The sequence below is a fragment of the Vipera berus genome (genome assembly GCF_964194415.1).
Source record: "Vipera berus genome assembly, chromosome: 10".
NCBI lineage: Eukaryota > Metazoa > Chordata > Lepidosauria > Squamata > Viperidae > Vipera > Vipera berus.
The window spans coordinates 620075-637835 of NC_138213.1; the positions used below are offsets into that span (position 1 = coordinate 620075).

The 17761-nt window shown below is 54.9% G+C and overlaps 1 protein-coding gene across 1 annotated transcript in view; it reads right to left on the reverse strand.

Annotated features, from left to right (window-relative positions):
• LOC308672596 (uncharacterized protein) overlaps nt 1-17761 on the reverse strand; it is a 32499-nt gene that overhangs the window by 1884 nt on the left and 12854 nt on the right. The window contains exons 17-31 of the mRNA XM_081335640.1: nt 17052-17285; nt 16569-16689; nt 7506-7732; nt 7242-7385; nt 6707-6862; nt 6092-6236; nt 5592-5764; nt 4615-4743; nt 4205-4390; nt 3824-4068; nt 3576-3718; nt 1997-2218; nt 1516-1737; nt 860-990; nt 206-349 (exon numbers count right to left, since the gene is read on the reverse strand). Of these exons, the coding sequence (XP_081191766.1) occupies nt 206-349; nt 860-990; nt 1516-1737; nt 1997-2218; nt 3576-3718; nt 3824-4068; nt 4205-4390; nt 4615-4743; nt 5592-5764; nt 6092-6236; nt 6707-6862; nt 7242-7385; nt 7506-7732; nt 16569-16689; nt 17052-17285 (2622 nt within the window). The remainder of the gene's footprint in view (nt 1-205; nt 350-859; nt 991-1515; nt 1738-1996; nt 2219-3575; nt 3719-3823; nt 4069-4204; nt 4391-4614; nt 4744-5591; nt 5765-6091; nt 6237-6706; nt 6863-7241; nt 7386-7505; nt 7733-16568; nt 16690-17051; nt 17286-17761) is intronic.

A 17761-nucleotide genomic window follows, 5' to 3' on the forward strand; every position in this document is an offset into this window, starting at 1 on the left:
CAAATGAGACCACACGTCTTAAGGTTGCTCAGGTTGAGAAACAATGACAAAGGGAGAAGCTGAAGAGAGCAGTCTTTATTCAGGCTGTATCTATCGCTGTTCATCCACTATGATTTCGCTTTTGTGCCCACATTTTGCTTCTCACGAAATGCTTGGTCACCTGAGGTACCTGGGAACCGCTAACTGGGCTCCGGGTGCCACTCACCTCGTCGATGAAATTGCCTATCTCATCGGGATTGGCAGGACGTGGACGGTACTGTGGGGCTGGCATGAGGGTTGGAGCAACGTCATTCCGGGTGATTTCAGGGCGGGCATCCAGGCCTCGATGCAACTGGCTCAGATCGTAATCCTAGGAAGACAAGATGTGCTCAGTCTCTCGAGCAGAGGAAGAACTCCAGGACTTTGAGCTGACCAGAGTCAGGATGAGTCTGGCAGACAGGCAGGAAGAAAACCTTCCTCCAGCACAGACAATGAACAGAGGAGACCTTTTCTTCCTTCCCTCGGAAGAACAAAATAGTTTTGTTTGGTTGATTTTCCTTTCACCGGAGCACTAACCCTCCAGGGATTCCTTTCTAAAACTCAGCTTAAATAGGTTGTTTTTACTGGAGCCGCTGGGGAATGTGCAAGTGGAATGGCCGAAATAAATCAAGAAAATGCCGGGCACTCTCGGAAACTCCCTGCCAGCCCAAGTGTGTGGGGGGACGTCAAGTGGGACTAGCACGCTGAATGACCAGCAATCCTGGCTGCAGGAGCAGGAAAGAAAAGGGCCGTGGGGAGCGGAAGCACAACTCAGGCCTGGGGGCCGGGGGGTGCTGAGGAGAAGCAGCCTGGTCCCTGGGGCCCGCAGCCAGAGGCCCACCTGGTCCTCCTCCCCTCCGCCTTCTTCATCGTAGTAGTAGACGTTGTCCCTTGTGTCGTCCTCTGGGAGAAGCAGCGGCTCCTTCACCTGCCTTCTCCTCCTCACGAACAGCAGCAGCAGCAGCAGCAATACTGCAAGACAGAGCGAGAGGCCCTGTCAGCCACAAGCAGGAAGCTCCTGACACAACTTGAGACCCACTTGATGCCACCTTCCAGAAATTCGGTGCCAACAGAGATCCGGTCTTGGGAATACACTTCCTACCAGGATACTACCAAAGCACCATGGTGGCCATCGATCTGAACCGCTCGCAAGCAGATCAGTCTGATGCTAAGCTCCAGCTTCATGGATGCCCACACAAGCAGAACTCTCTTCCTCTCGTGGCTACCGAGCCAGAAAAACATGCCCGCCAAAACCTCAGACGAAGCAAATGTTTCCAGCAGCCAGGAATGAGAGAGAGCAATTCTCCCCAGCCCAGAGTAAAATCCAGGTCCTGGCCGTCTCCACCGGCCAGAGTCTGCAGGACATCCAGGCCACGCCAGGCCTGGGATGGGCCTCGCATCCAAGCGCCGGAAAGCCCGGCATTTGCAGGTGGCTCTTTAAGAGGAGCGGCCCAGCTTCCCTGGGAATAACAAGGAGAAAGGGTGCACAGTACTCACTCAGAAGGGCAAGGATGCCCCCGAGGATGCCCAGAATGGCGGCGGTCTCTAATCCCGCTTGAAAAACTGCCTTTCGATCACAGTTTTTGGCTGACCCGTCACAGTTACAGACGCTGGCCTTGACTGTGGTGACGTGAGAGAGCCCCTGGCCATCGGTCAGCTTGAGGGCGATGTTGTATTCCCCAGGCTCCAGATGCTTGATCAGGTTAAGTGTCAGACTGTCTGCAAAGGACACACACCCAGAATGCAAGTCAGAGCTGGATAGATCCGTGCTCTAAAGCAATCATTTAAAAACTAATGAAGCCATTAATACTTCTGAATGTCAACCCTAATGACATCTCCCTCTGATACTTTAATGTAAGTTTTGGAGAGGAGAAGGAGGAAAGAGTTCAGAGGAAAACAGGAAGTTTTGATGCAGGGTCTCCTGTTGCTGGACCGTCCGCTTCCCTTCTTCCGCAGAGAGCGGCCACTCTCTTCCTACCTTTGTTGGTCTCGACTGTCCAATTGGCACCGGAATCAAATTCCAGCTTTGCGAGGAAGGGGCCGGTGTTGGGCGGCATATCCTTGTCCACAATGCTTAACACCTGGGGCTCTGGATTATGGTTGCAGATGTCGAACATTCGGGGATCGGGTTCTGGCCAGTTGTCATTCACGTCCTCCAGGTGCAAAAGGAGAGTGCCTGTGCCGGTGGCCGGCTCGTTGGCTGGACAGAGAGGGGAGGATGAGTCAGTTCCACAGAGGAAGCAGCGAAGGCACTGGGCCTCAGGACACAACCTGGACTCTCCACAGGAAGGCATCGGGCCAGCAATGCTGTGGCCCCAGAACAGTATTTCTCAACCTTGGCAAGTTGAAGAGCCTTGGTGGAGCAGTGGGCTAATGCCTCCTTAAGTAACACCAGCTAGCTGCAATTAGTGCAGGTTCGAGTCCCACCAGGCTCAAGGTTGACTCAGCCTTCCATCCTTCTGAGGTAGGTAAAATGAGGACCCAGATTGTTGGGGGCAATAAGCTGACTTTGTAATAATGCCGCTGGGGTGTGTGTGAAAGCCCTAACAAGCAGGCATATACATAGAATGAAGGCTACTGCTAAGCTTGTAAGCTGCCCTGAGTCTTCGGAGAAGGGCGGGATATAAATGTAATTAAAAAAAAAAGTAGGATGGACATCAATGGCCAGAGTTCCCCATCCATCTTCAAGTTGCCATGATTGAGAAACACAGTTCTAGAAGGACAAGGCTGGTTTTCTCCAGACCCTCTCAAAACTTGTGTACTGGGATGGGAGGCCTCCATGTCTATCTCCCCCTGCAACTCCCCAATGATGGCCTGAAAGGACACATTTTCCCAGTGCAATCTGGAGTTTGGGTCACCTGTGGGGGCCCAGAGCTGCAGGTTGGCCCTTCCCACCGGCTACGCCACAAAGCTCCTTCCCTGGTGGCAATTGCTTCTGCCATGCTTTTAACCAGCTGTTCGTCCTGCTTTGGTGGAGGTGTGGAGAACTCATGTTGAGAGTCCTCTGATGAGGGGCTGAGGAGGCCCCGCTGCCACATCTCCCTTATCATGGAACCTTTAATCTACCTGGAGGCCACTGGTTCTTATTCCAGGTTTGGAGAATGGTGCCGTATTGATATGGACCGCACACCCGCCCGTCTTAATTCTAGAAGTCTTTAATTTCTGCTTTTTATGGTTCGCTTGCCAGAAAAGGCACTTTCTGACAACAAACACACTCTGCTAGAGAGAAGTTCCCTGAAGATGGACTCCAGCAGAAGTCCGAAAACTCGGAAGACAAAACCTCTGGTCCTGGTGACCGGACCAGATTGGATCCTGCAACATTATCCTGGGACACGTAGATTCGCCTTCGTTCGTAAGAAACACGGAGTCTGAGAGACCTCCTCCTGGCGAAGGAGGCCCTGGCGGGTCTGGGGAAATGCCAGAGAAGGGCAGCACTGCCAGGTGCTCATATAATTGGGCGGTATCAGCCCTCAATTTCCCCTCCCCCAGCTCCCCAGGATATTTTTGGTTTGGGCATAAGTCAAAACGTAGAGTTTGGGGGGCGGGGGGAAGCTTACCATTGTCGCTTGCCACAATGATGGCTTTGTAGATATCATCCTTCACAAAATCTGACTCTCGGTCCAGGGAAGCTTTTGAGACAATCAGGCCCGTTTCGGGATCAATTTTCAGCCAGCCTGCAGGGTCGCTCCTGATCGAGTATCTGCAAGGAAAACAGTCCCGGACTCAGCCAGCGCCTGCAAAGCTCCTGGGGTTCCCTGTTCAAAACGATCAACTTTGGAGCAAGCATCTTTGCACAGCCCCGTACCTGAGGGTCTGCTGCAGGAACCTGTCAGGGTCCTGGGCTGTGTACTGAGCTATTGGTTGTCCAAGAGGAAGATCTTCGGGCTTTGACACCCTCAGTTCGGGGGGAACGAAGACCGGGGGTTCGTTTTTATCGCTCACATTGACAGTGACGGTGGCCGTGGACGTCGGGAGAGGGACGGAGAACTCGACCTCGTTCACTACGATCACTTTGAGAATATATTGGTTTTTGGTCTCATAATCCAGTTTCTGAAAGGCCAGGAAGGAGGGAGGAAAGGAGAGTTGACTTGGTCTAAGTGGAACCCCACAAGTTGACATTCCAGCAGGATACGGGGCTGGGGACACACAGGATTCTAGCCCCCACAAAGAGGGGCCCACCGCTAACCTTTGCCGTGGTCAAAAGAGCATCGTTGGTCTTGGGGTCAGTAGTGACTGCAAAGTTTCCCTCCTCGTTCCCGTTCGCAATGCTGTACTTTGCTTTCCAAGCTAAGCTGTTCTCTTCATCTGCATCTTTGACCTTCAGGATGGCAACCGTGGCCCCCACCTCATTCTCAGGCACAGTCACATTGTACTGCAAAAGACACAGAGCGGTCAGAGGAGAGCAGGTGCCTCTCTCCACTGGGGGGAAGGTGCAACTCCAGGCAATGGGAGGCCGCAAATTCCGCCAAGCACCTCTGCAGAGCAAGTGCAGGACGTGGCCGGGTAGCTTGGCACGACAGGGAGAGGAGGAGTTTCAGGCCCCAGGGGGATACCAGCATGGCCAAGGGCAAGGGGGGGGACGAGTCCCCACATTACCATGGGGGGGTCGAAGATTGGCGGGTTATCGTTCGCGTCGGTGATGGTAATCACGGCCGTCCCAGTGTTGCTTAAGCCTTGTCCCAGCAGGTCAGTCGCTTGCAGGATCAGTGTGTACTGGGGAATCCTCTGCAAAGAAGCAAACACACACCCTGCAACACTCTGTGCTGGTGGGAGGGAGGGAGGGACCGACTTGGGAGACGGAGGAAGAGCTGCAGTTTGGCCTGACGTGGAAAAGGTCTCTCAGCCACAGCAGGAGGGAAGTGTTCTGTACCAGCCTGCTACCGGCCTTGCAGAAAGGCAACCCCTGTACAAACGGCAGAGGCTGGAAAGCGTCTGAGGCTGGAAAACGTCTGCCAAGTTTATTACACAAACAAACAACAAAACATGAAACAAGATACCGGAGCTTTGATCCTCAAACGGAGCGGTTGCTTTCAGCAACCAGCCCTTCCCCAAACACTCCCTTTATTAGAGTTCAGGGCGTGGCCTCCCTGTGCCTCCTTCCGAGAAGTCCCACAGCCTTTCTCTGCTTGCTCCTGCTTGACTGCCTCCTGCGTCGGGCGTCCTTGAACAGGGCCAGCTGTGGGTCATCATCATCCGCACTGTCGGGCTCGCGCAGCTGAGTCTCCACCAAGTAAGAGGGCCCTGGCTGGGGGCTCTGCGAAGCCTCCAAGCCATCATCAGCAAGTTCGTCTTCAACACCCTCCTCCTCCCCCTCGTCTGAGTCATCCGAGTCATCCGACCCGGCTGCCGGACCCACAGGCTGACCCTGAATCACAACAGGAAGGCGAGGGGAATGCTTCGGAAGGGACCCTCCGTACTTTTCCGGAAAGGAAATGGAGAGGAGGGGAGAAATACTTCCAGTCTGGCAACATTCTGTTCATGTCACCGAACCATCAATGTAGCCCTCAGATTAATCCCCATCTGCTTGGACCCCCCCCCCCCACTCTCGACCTGTCCCAGCATCCGGCATTTACCTCTCGGTCCAGACCTGACACAACCACGCTGATCAGGCCGGTTTCGTTATTGATGGTAAACATCTGTTTTTCCGGTTCAGGTTCCTGGCTGAGAATGGAGTAAGTGACGACCCCATTATAGGAGTCAATCGCATCGTCTTCATCCGTGGCTGTCACTGTCATCACAGACGTTCCTGGGGACACCCAACAGAGGGGATGCTTAGAGCCTCCCTTGAAACAAGCACCGGAGTCACGCATGAGCCCAGCTCCATCCGTGCCCGTCAGCTGAAAACGCCTCTGGCTTCTGGGCAACTACAAGCACCTCTGGCTGTCGCAGGGACTGGCCACTTAATGCCACAGTTACATTTATGAGCTGGCGTTGGCCGGACAGTCTAAGGTTGCAATCTGGATGGTTTTGACCAAGACTGTTCTTCATTGTCCAGGAGGAATTGTGCCTGTGTCTCAGAGGGCAGCAACGCGAGAGGAGTGAGGTTTCTGTAACCTCAACCAGACTTCCCTACCTGGTTTAGCTCCCTCTTCCACAGACCCTTTGAAGATGCTCTGGATGAACTGTGGACGGTTGTCATTCTGGTCACCGACATTGATGATCACCTCCATGGGGTCCTCTGCGGTCTGGCCATTGGCTAACACCGCGTGGCAAAACAGCTGCATTGAAGGTGGAGAAAGGCCGTTGTTCACCAGGGATGAAGAGAGAAGCCAGACAGCGTTTTTCACCGAGCAGAATTTCATTGGGGAGCCTACCCTGGGATGGAGGTCCCCAGGAACCTCTCAGACCCTCTAGAGACCACCACGGAAGGGGATGGGAAATTTAACTGGACAGAAAACACAGACACTTCAGGAGCAAGAAGGTAGCGGCTTTCCTCAAGAGTCACCTGCTTCTAAAAGGGGTTTCTTGAAGGACTTTCTGGTGGGAAAGAAACCCCTCTGCCGACTCACTCTAGTGGGGCAGCAAACGGCCTGGCAGCGGTCCTGGCCTCCCGGAGGACACAGTGGCCTTTGCCATCCCTCCCAATCCACAGGGCAGATTTCCAAGCACGTGGCCCTCCTCAGCCACCCAACGCAGCCGCCACAAATTGAAAGCAAAATGTATAACCACGGCAGATGACGGGACGCACCTGGTAGCGGGGAATCTTCTCCCTGTCCAGCGGGCGAGTCACCTTCAGCATGCCGGTTTCCCTCTCGATGATGAAGGTGCCAACCGGAGGGCTGTCGGCCCCCTGTCCAGTGATGCTATAGTAGACAGTGCCCTCTTTTTCTTTGCTGGACTTGACCTGATTGGGGAGATGGGGTGTGAGAGGTCAGTGATGGGTGGTTGGGGATGGGCCTGCAGCCTCTTCCACCCTCTGAACGCAAAAGGGAGAACTGGGGCAGGGCCCGGGGCGTGGCCAGGCACAGAGCAGACCGTGGGGGCCACGTTGCCTGGCCCAGTGCAGAAATGTGGGCCCCAAAGCTTGGCTGAAGGGAGATCCAAGCGGTTTAGACAAAACGTCCGCTCAGCACTGCCGCAAGCTGAAATGTTTGGGGTCCTGCATTTGTGGGTCGTTCCCAAGTCGCCCTGCAGCGAGATGGGCAGCAAACAAATTCAACAAGTGAATTCCTTAAAAATGTGCAAGAGAATCCCATAGAAGGTGCCAGAAGCAAAGTCCTTACCGGGACCAGGTTCTTGGGGAAAGGCCCCCTCTCGTTCTCAGAGCAAAGGATCGGAGGGATGACCCAGTCTCTCTTTTGCCGCCTCAGGCCAGACGAAGGCCTTGGGAAAAGCAGCACCTCCACCTGAGCAGACGGACCGGTGTCCTGTGAAGAAAGACAGGGGTCTCTGGTCCTGCGTTCAAGGAAGGAAGGAAGGAAGGAGTGGCTCTTGTTTCCAAGACCAGCAAATTCTCCCCCACGGAAGCAGAGAAAGGGAGTGCATACCCCATGCGAGGGCAGCCGGTGATGGCCGTGGTGCTGGAGCTGCAGGGTCACCCTGGCCGAATGTTTCCTGCCTTCCACATCCCACGTGTGCACCAGAAAGCTCAGTTCCTGGTCATGGAGATGCAGGGGCCGTTTCACCATAACCACACCATCCGGATGCAACTTGAAGCGTGAGTCCTGGGATAGGAAGGCTCCTGGGCTCCTCCCTGTACAGCCCTGGAAGTCCACTGGAAGGTTGAGAAAGACAAGAAACAGTGACCGGGGAGTCCAGGCAGGATCGCCAGCCTGCTCTTGCCAAGCTACCAACTCTGCTCACCAGGGGGCGCCGGTGTGACGCCACTAGGCACAGAGGCTGCTTTTTAAACACAAGGCAGTTTGTCTTGCTGGCTGCCACTCCCAGCCTCCGGCTAAGCCTCACAGGTGCCTCCCAAACTCATCAGGAGGGAGGCAAGAAAGCCGCGGTGGGGGGGGTCCTGGCACAGGGGCACGGGCTGCTTGTGCTGCTTCTCCAGCCATCTCAGCCCACCTCCCCATCGCTGCAGGAAAAAAGCAAACTTCGTGGCCTGCCATAAGCAGCGCTCTCCGCCCCAGCCCTGCTATTTTGACCCAAGGAGGTCTGCTGTAGCCCTGCCGAGAGGTTGAGCCCAGGGATGCGCCCGTTGCAACCTGGTTCGTTCTCATCCTCCTCTGCCAAGATGCCCCCAGAGGAGGGCGAGAGGCTTCTCTCCAGGGCCCTCTCCCAAGGAAGGCAGAGGGCAAGAGGTGCCTGGTCCCTGGCTGGTCCGGTCAGGCAGATTCTACCAACTGCTCCTCCCCACTTTCCAGGATTTGATGCTTTAAAATGCGAAGCATCTGAAGGGTAAGCCTGGTCCACTCCATTCACTCCGCCTCCTGGATTTTCACAGCAGGTCAGACCCAAAACTCAGCACCCAGGCTGGGCTCCCACAACACACTAGACTAAAAGGCACCTTGTTTCTATGATCACAACAAACGATGCAGGTTTATCTACGCTGCCAAGCAGGTCACCCGGGAGGCTGATTCGGGTTTGTTAGACTTGTTAGGTGCCCCCTCCAGGGGATATCTGCTTTCCCCAGGCCAGCTCGACGGCAGAACCGTCGTGAGACAAGACCCTCCTTCTCTGCGATGGCTGGCAGAGGCTACAGTCCAAAGAGCAGGGAGTTTGGGACAAGGGGAGACTCCACAGTGCCCCAACCAAGTCTGACCTGGCTCCCCAGAAGGTAGCAGCGACCGAAGGTCAATTTCATGAAGGGGAGACTGAACCGGTGGAGCTGCTGGAGCTGGATCGATGCGTGGGACCCCGGCAGCCCCTGCCCAGGAATACCCACCAATGGCAAGCTCCCCCACCACCCAGGATCGAGGGACACCCAGGAGAATGTGATTTATACAGTCTTTCCCTGCAGACATGGGGCAGGGAGGGGGTACCTTTCCAAAGAGCCTCCCCTGCAAGCTATTCCAGTTCCCTCTTGGTTTTTCAAGAGGCAACCTCAGCTTTGGGGAGGCCTTCTTATCTCTCACATCTGCTTTTGGGGTTCATTCACAGCTTCTCTTTCCATAAGAAATAGCTGGGAGGGGCCATCTGAGTGAGAGGCTGGGCTGCCCCTCCCTCCCTCCCTCCCTCCTTTGGCCCCGGGGCCCCAGGCAGGCTCTGCCCTGGACTCGGAGGCCCAGAGGCCACCTGGGCACACAGCAGTCCTGCCAGCGTGCCCTGACTCCATCTGGGGGGGAGGGGGGCAGAGAAGGCAGAGGGCGTGGAGGGAGCCGAGGCCGGTTCCTCCAGCCAGCCCTCTTTGGGAGGAGCGGTGCTCGATTCCTCTGCCCAGCCTGGCCAGGAGAGGGTTCTTCTCGCCCTGGGAGGAGCGCCTGCCCCTGCGTAGCATCGTGGCATCCGTGCAAGCCCAGGCAGGCTCCGCAGGGGAGTGGGGGGCGCTCACGTCCGAGGCCAGACCCTCACCACGGAAGAGCCAAGCGTTTGGAAAGGGGGCTCCAGAGGAAATTCCCCCCCCACCGAGCCCCAAGTTCTCCTGCCTGGTAATGTCTCTGTCACAAGATGCAGGGATGGGGGATGGGAAGCCACACTTCAGGGGCCGACCCCCCCCACTGATCTTTGGTCTCTCCTGGAGCAGCTGCAGACCTCTGGTGTCTCCTTCAACTGGGGAGGGGTGTTTGGGTGAAGGGACCAAGTGATGGCCCACAAGAGAGGCACCTCCTTGGCCCCAAAGCTGCCCAGAAAGGCATTTAACCTGCAGACGTCTCCGTCTTTCCAGGGCCAGGTGGAACGAGAAGCTTTTGGGGTAAACCGATGAAGCCCCTGCACTCTAAAGGCTTTTAGGATGTTTTTCTCCCCTCCCATCTAATCTCCCTTGCAAAGTAGGGCCACGTGTTCATTTCAGCCAGGACCTCAGTTCCGTGCATTCCTCAAAAAAGAAAAGCCATTGGCTGTCTTTTTTTTAAATGTGGCAAATTTTATTTTTGTAACAACCATCTTGGGACCTCAGTTTTCTTATTAAAAGGTTTCTAGTCCTCTGTCCAGGAAAACGGGCTTAAAAGCCTACTTCTCTGCCCCTCTTTACTGACAGCAGCGGGGTCCGGCCTCTCTTGTGCTTCTCTGGAAGACCCTAACCCTTCAGGGCCTCTTTGGCTCATAAACCTCAGGAGGGGCCCACCCCCATTTCACCTCGACTAATCCAGGCCGCTGACCCCCAATCCTTTGCAATTGAGGGGGGAAGCCCTGCCCCCTCGGCTGAATCCGAACCGGCTCTGAGCCCAGAGGACTTTGCCTGCCTGCCCCCCCCAGGCTGTCTTGCCTCTGAAAAGATACTGGCAAGGGAAAGAGGGGAAGGGGCCACAGGGACTGATGGGCCCCTGCCCCTAAAATCAAGCTCTTTTCTCTGCTCAGAATTAAAAACAAAAATTCCTGCTCCTGAAACAGGAAAAAAAAGAAATTAAGATTAATGCCTGGGAAGAGAGGTGAACAAGAGGGTGGCTGGAATGTCCCCTTCCCCATTTTAGTCGTGGCTCCTATGGATTCTGAAGAGTCAGGGTGAACCAGCCCCACCTCCTCATGCAAGGCCAAATATGGGCAAAGCTTCCTTGGTGGTTTTATTAGGAAAAGAAAATAATCTGTTATCTTCCCGCATTCCAGCTCAGGGTGGGGCGCATCAACATGATAGCCACAAAAAAGGCCCCACTTCCTCATCTGGGCCACGCATTGGATGGGAGGGAGGGAGGGAGGCAGGCTCCCTCGCCCTCCCGCCAAGGGGTTGGTCAGTGGAACTGAGGGTCAGGAGAGTCCTTTCCCAAAGGGAAAGTCCTGATTCACAGCACACTCCAAGAACCTGCGGAACTCCTGGCCACAAGATGCACGCTGGCCACCTTCAAGAAAGCAAGGCACGTTAAAAGTATTTCTTCTTCTATCTGGAATAGGTGTGTGTGTGTGTGTGTGTGTGTGTGTGTGTGTATTCCCCCATTTGTCCAATTCTGCACAGGAGGAAGAACACACATGGCTGCTGCTGCTAGGTTTTCAGAGCTACAGGTAGTCCTCAATGTACAATCACTCGTTTAGCGACTGAAATTACAAAGGCTTTGAAGAAACCAACTTACAAGCGGCCCTCCTGCTTACGACTGTCATGGCATCCCCAGAGCACAATTTGGGTGCTTGGCAGCCACCAGGAATTTACAACAGTCGCAGCATCCTGGCGGGGTCACGTGATCCCCGTTTGCAACCTTCCCAGCTGGCTTCTGACAACCAAAGTCAATGAGGGAAGCTGGGTTCGCTTCATGACCGCATGGTTCACTTAACAGCTTTAGTGACTCACTTAATAACAGGTGGCAAAGAAGATCATAAAACCAGGCACCTCACTTAACCCCTGCCTTGCTAGCAATGGAAATTCTAGCTCCAACTGTGGCCACAGGCTGAGGAGGCCCCGAAACCTGACTGGCCAGGACAGAAAAGGAGATGGAGGGACAATGAGCAGAGCCAGAAACCCAGGAAGATTCCAGGAAGCCACCAATGGCTGCGTGCCTTGACTGGCAAAGCCCGCGTTCTGCCTCGCCCTGCCTTGAGCCCCAGGCGGGCCCTTCCCTGCCGGCGGTGAGCACTGCCTGTTTCCCCCCAGTGATGAAAGTGGCCATGGCGTCACCTCCCACAGCCAGGGAAGGAGAGGGGGAAGGTCATCCAGTGCCTCGGATGTGTCAAACGAGGCGGGGGCAATTCCCCCCCCCCCGCATGAGCCAGCAGTGACCTCATCTTGGAGTTTCGCCATGACTTTCCAAGTTGCAGAACAAGAGTTTCACCTGAAAGCTGATTCAGAGGACTGAAGCTTTCACCAGCCCGGTGGGAGTTTCCCGCTCTGAAAAGTCTCTCTTAAATTGGGTGAACCAGGTCAGTTGGTGGGGGAGGGGAGGCAAATCCTAGAAATGCAGCAAAGGACTGAGGAAGACCCCCTTGGGGGCTCCAGGAGGAAGGCTTGCCTGCATAAGGAGCCCCAGGCAGGTGAACCAGGACCCTGATGCTGCTTAGGGTTTGAGGCTGCCTGCCCGAGGCTGCTTCTATTTGCCCAGGTCAAAACCTGCCTTACTGAAGTGGCACTGCTTTCCTTATGGCCACCCTGCTGGAATAGCGGGGTGGAGGCATAAGGCTCAGTGAGACTCTCCAAGCTGGGCTGAGTCATGGAACCAGCAAGGCAACTGCATAGCCCCCAGGACGCTGCTGCATCTGGGCTCGAGACCCTCGGCTCTGGAGGGGTCTGAAGGGGGTCAGTGGGGTGAGTTTCCTGCAAGCATTCATTTCCACAACAAGAGTAGCAGGAATCTGCCCCAGCTTTGGCCCTAATTACAGGGAAGCCTTTGCTCCTGGGCCTGCTAGGTGGGACCCAGGCCCACTCCCTGCCATGCCTGAGGGCTGATCTGAGCCCCCCAGGGCTGCCTAATTATATCCACGCCCAGCCACTGGGTGTGCCAGCTTGGAGCAGGCTGGCTTTCCTCTTTCGTTTGCAGAAATGTGGCCACCTGGGCTCTGAGGCCAGGGGGGCTTCCCTTGATCATCCACACTCCTTTGCATAAGGTGTGTAATCAGGACGGTGGAAGCTGACTGAAGGCCATCAAGTCCAAGAAGGGCAGAGGCGCAAATCAAGGCTCAGCCTCTCAGTCATGGAGCCACGTCTGATGGAACCTCTTGCCAAACAGCTGGAGCAGAGGGCCCCAAAGTCTCAGGGAAAACCACAGGAAGAGTCACACCAGAGATGCACTGGGACTCATGCTGGAGGAGCAAAACCTGACTCAGCTTCCTTCTGATGTTGCAATGCGTGAATAATAAAGTATTGCATGCGTACGCACTCACACGCTATGTCGAGGAACACTCAATTCAAAAGGGTCCTTGAGGTCATCAACTCCTACCAGTAGCTCAGCACAAGGATCGAACCTCAAACATGCCCCACCAATGGCTGCCTAGTCTCCAACCAGCCACACCTGGCAAAGGGGAGGGAGCCTCTTTCGCACACAGACCACGCTAGCTGAACCTAGAAAACCCCATGGGAAACCGATGCAAAGGTGGCCCCAGGAAGGAGAGAGCGATCCGGTGGAATTCTTAAGATGGCAGCAGACCAGAGGCACACAGAGAATTACAAGACACACAATTCAAGGCAGTCCCTTTTAGCCGCCTTTCAAAGTTTGACGTCACATCTTAAAAACTACTAAGAATAAAGGTTCAAGTCCTTTTATTATTCACAGCAGCACTCAGTAACAGCTCCAGTTCAGACTGGAAAAGAAAGCAAGGTAGCTACTAAATGAGCAGTTTGTCCAAATAAAGGTCCCTGTGGATCCAGATGGCCTAAGACAGGGGTCCCCAACCCCCGGTCTGTGGACCAGTCCCGGGCCGCACCATGTCAGCAACCAGTCCACACAAACAAAGAAGGCCCCATCCACAGGGTGCAGGCAGCAGACAAAACCAGGCCCCCTCCGGTCCTTGGAAAAAACCTCTCTCCATGTAACTGGTCCCTGGTGCCCAAAAGGTTGGGGACCTCTGGCCTCAGAGGCTGATTAAAGGGAGTCTTAATCATAACAAGGCCTGGCCTAAGAAAACTCTCCTTCCATCTAATACCACGCGATACATAAACCAGGGCTCGCAGGCCAACATGATGACAGACTAGGGAAACTTACTCTCACAAACACAAGGCTTGAAAAATGGAAGAGGCAACATCATTTTAGACCAGCCCTCATCCCCTTGGTTGCTATGTCCAGATTTACAGTTGCCCTGAATTCAATTTTTCTGTCCCTGACAACCTCCCATCCTTCAGAGCTACATGCAACTCCCAGACTTTCCAGCGCTTCTGGAAGGCATCTGGTCAGAGGACCTGGTAGAGCATCTGATGAACCAGGCTAAAGCAACTAGACAAGTTTTGTTCTGCTGGGTGGCTTTGGCAATGCTTTTTCTGAAGATGATCCACAAAGGCTGAAAGGCCTCCGGAATTATCCACGAAAACCTTAGAACTCTGGAAAATATTTCATGCCTTTGTTCTGTAGGCAGCTGAGAAAATATTTAAAATTCTTAGCCACAGACATTACATTTGTTGGCACCCAAGTGGGTGTATAAGTGGCTTTCATGGACAATCCGTTGTAATTTAACTTGGTTTAGCCTTTTTGTTCATCAAGGCCATTAAATAATCAAAACTTCCCAGAAAGAAATGAACTAAGGACAACATACCAAAATATGTTATGTTTTGGTAGTATTTTATGTAGAAGGGGTTGGATGCTTCTTGAGTCGAAAGAAGCTTTAAAGTTTTAAAACTGTGACACAAGTGCAGTAATAAAACAATATTTCACTTTTCCTCTCAGCCCCACAAAGGGTAGAAACCCTTTCATGACACCTTTGCAGCCTTCACCCGTTTCTACCACCAAGACTGAAAAGCCATCACTTGTACCCTCCTGGGCCGAGTCTGCTTCACAAGACCAGACCAACCTCTGGGCAGATCACAGGTTCTCCCCAACCCACTCGCTGCTTTCATAGGGACACCAGCTGAGGGGAGACCACTTTGGGTGCGCCGTTCTTGAGGTGAGGCCAGACAAAAAGTGTCTATGGAGATGCTCAATCATCCAGGTCATGGTTGCCCCAAAAGTGTTTTTTTCCCTTCCAAAAGGCAACTAGATTTTCTGGGGGTTTTCTTTGAAAATGTTTCACTTCTCATCCAAGAAGCTTCTTCAGTTCTTCAGTTCTGAACTGAAGAAACTTCTGAGATGAGAAGCAAAATATTTCCAAAGGAAAAAAAAGAAGGTCCTGGTGCCCCTTGGAAAAAACCACCTCCAATAGCCAGCAATAAGCCACATTGTTTGACCCCAAGTATGACTGTACTTTCAAAGTCTGGCTATGTGAAAACTAATCTAAGGTCTCTTTGAAATTAGCTAGTTCCAGAACATGATTAAAATGTTCCACTCAGTTTCACTTCGTTGCAGACTCTTCATCTTTATCATCAACTCAGCCACCTGAAGATCTTTCTGAACTGTTCCCCACACATCTGTTCTTTATAGCCAGCAAAGCACACATAGAAATTTTTTTCTGGACATTTGTTGAAGAAGCCGGCATTAAGGATTCCCGAAAACAAAAATATATGCTGAATGAAAAAATCCTAACCGATGCACTGAGAGCCCTGAAGAGGCCGGGGCTGGAGTTAACTGCCCAGTTATGCAAAGAGCACCCTGGTTTGGCTCTGCAGCTGCTGCCTCGGGTGCCGGATGGGAACAGTGAAGGTGCCCAGATCAACGAACCAGCACCAACACAGTACGGCGGGGGGAGGGCCAGGCCTGATGTTGGGAAACCAGCTTGGACCCTTGCTCGGTTTGTGCCGAGAGGCAAGGTCAGTTCGGAGGGACTTTTTGAAGCAGGGCTGAAAAATCAGCAGCTCAGCCGAGACCAAGTAAATGATTCACTGGAGGCTGTTGACACAACACAAGGGGCAGCCACCTCCTCTCAGGCTCATCCCAACGGCTGAAGTGCCAGCAGGAAGCCAGAAGCGACCATCAGAGTTCAAACAGTGCTTGTGTGCACCTACACACACACACTCACACACACACACCACACAGCCTGTGCAGGCCCAACCCTGCCCAGCTGCAAGGAGAAACGGGCCTCACCCTCCTGCCAAGCTCCACCTTGCTTTGCCAGAGGAGGAAAAGGCCAGGTGGAAAGTACCTGAGCCAGGCAGGTAACCCGTGCCTGGCTCCAAGGACAGCAGGGCGGCTGCTTCCCAGCTGTCCCTCTCACCGGGCCTTGACTGGAAATACCCGCACGGCTTCCTCGGGGTGTCTCACCACAGAGCTCAGTTCGGGAGAAGGCTGAGGCTTCCTCTTCCTTCCTTGGGCTGCCGCCGAGGGCCATAGCCTTGGGCCTTCCTCTTACATTTTAAACTGCTCCAGGCAGGAACTTTGGAAACTTCTTAGCATGACTATATTTTTATTTATTTGCAACGTACACTTCTAAGTTGCCAACAAATCTGGGCAGCTTACAAGGTTCAAAACCAGAAGCAATATACTGAAGCCATTAATACAAAGAAAGCAACCCTGGGGGTGGAAATTATTCTTGGAAATATTTCCAAGCTGCCCCATCACACCAAATTCTGGATGGATTGCAACATTATTTAAAAACTTTACCAGAAAAAACAATAAGAACAAAAACAAAATAAATTAGTAAGCAGTATAGTCAACCCTCACACGTGAAGTGCTCAGTCTAATGGAGCTGAATGAGATCAGCTTTTTGAGGATTGAAATTCATCCTTCCGGATGGAAACTTCCACTTTTAATGCTTCACTGAGTGGTCCTCCGTCTCAAGAGAGACAGAAGGTCAACACACCCATTTTACAGATTCCCCAAAGAGCCGCCACTTTCCCTTTCACAAAGCAGGAAATGGAAAAGGAATCTGAATGCAACCTCTCCTTCCTCCAACAGCAGCAGCAGCAGCAGATGCCCTCCTATCTGGAAGGGGGGAACACCATTCACTCTCCCCCTCCCCCTCCACCCCTGACCAAGCAGCCAGCAATGGCCCAGGGGGTCTCTCACCTCTGCCCAGCATCAGGCCCCTCTCCAAGTCCCGCCTGGGCACCCGGAACACGTAGGCCTCCGAGCTGAATCCTGGCCGACAAGAGGCCTCTGCCCCATCCGTGCTGAGCGCCTTTTCACCCTGGGAAGCCAAAGAGGCGAGTCAGGGGAGGGGGGCGCACAGCCCCAAAGGCTCATCCAGAGGAAGCCCCTGGAGAAGGAGGTGGGGGTCTGAAGCCCCTTCTGCTCCCGAGCCCTCGGAGCCCCCCTGGGGCAAAGCCTTCCGAAGGGATCCCAGAGTCCAAGGTGGAGCCTCCCAGCAGAGGAAGGTTCATGGCCAGAGACCCAGGGGAAGGGGGAGAGAGGGGCCCCGCTGGGCCCAGGGCTGGCTGGGCATGGGAGGGAAGCTGAGGGGGGCCCAGAAAACAAGGCGGGAAAGAGACCCGCCAGCCCCGGTCCCCAACGCGGCTAAGCCGAAGGGCTCCAGCGCCCGCCCCGTCTTACCTGGAGCAGCAGCAGCAGCAGCAGCAGGCCGAGCCCCGCCTGGGTCCCCATCGCAGCAAACTTTGCCTCGGCCAGGCTGCCGCTCCGGTTGTGGCAGGTGAGGCTCCGCCCGCGCAGGAAGCCCCGCCCCAGGGAGGAGGGGGCGGCACCCGGCGGCCTCGCCCTGCCCCCGCTCCGGCCCGCGGGATCCGCAGGTGCGGTGGCTTCAGCCCCCGCCCGGCTGCTCCCCGATGGCTACGGCCGCCGGGCCAGGTTGGGGAGGACGCCTTCTCCCCAGCTCCGGGGGGGGGGGGCAGAAGCCGCCGGCTGCGAGGGCGCCCTCGTCGAGCCCAGGCGGCCGCTTGGCCGAGGGGCGCCTTCCGCGGGCAGCGCCGGGACTCCTGGGCGAAAGTGGCCGGGAAGAGCTGCACGAAACTGCGCCGCTGTGGCCCGGGGAGGGAGAGAAGGGCCGCGGGGCAGCGGCGCCGGGGCCGTCGAAGGAGCGCTCGCCGGTCTGCGCCTTCCGCTGAGCTGCCCGGGAACTGCCTGAGCCGAGGGGCGGCGACGTCTGCGCCACGCGTGAGCCGGGCTTACTGACTCAATTCCAGCCGGGGGTGACCCCGGAGCGATCCGGTCCTTTGGCCGGGAGGTGCGAGCGCTTCCCCTCCGGGAGGCGGCGCTCGCCCCGGGCAACCCGACTCTTCTGCGGCCGGCGCGGCGCGGGGCTGCAT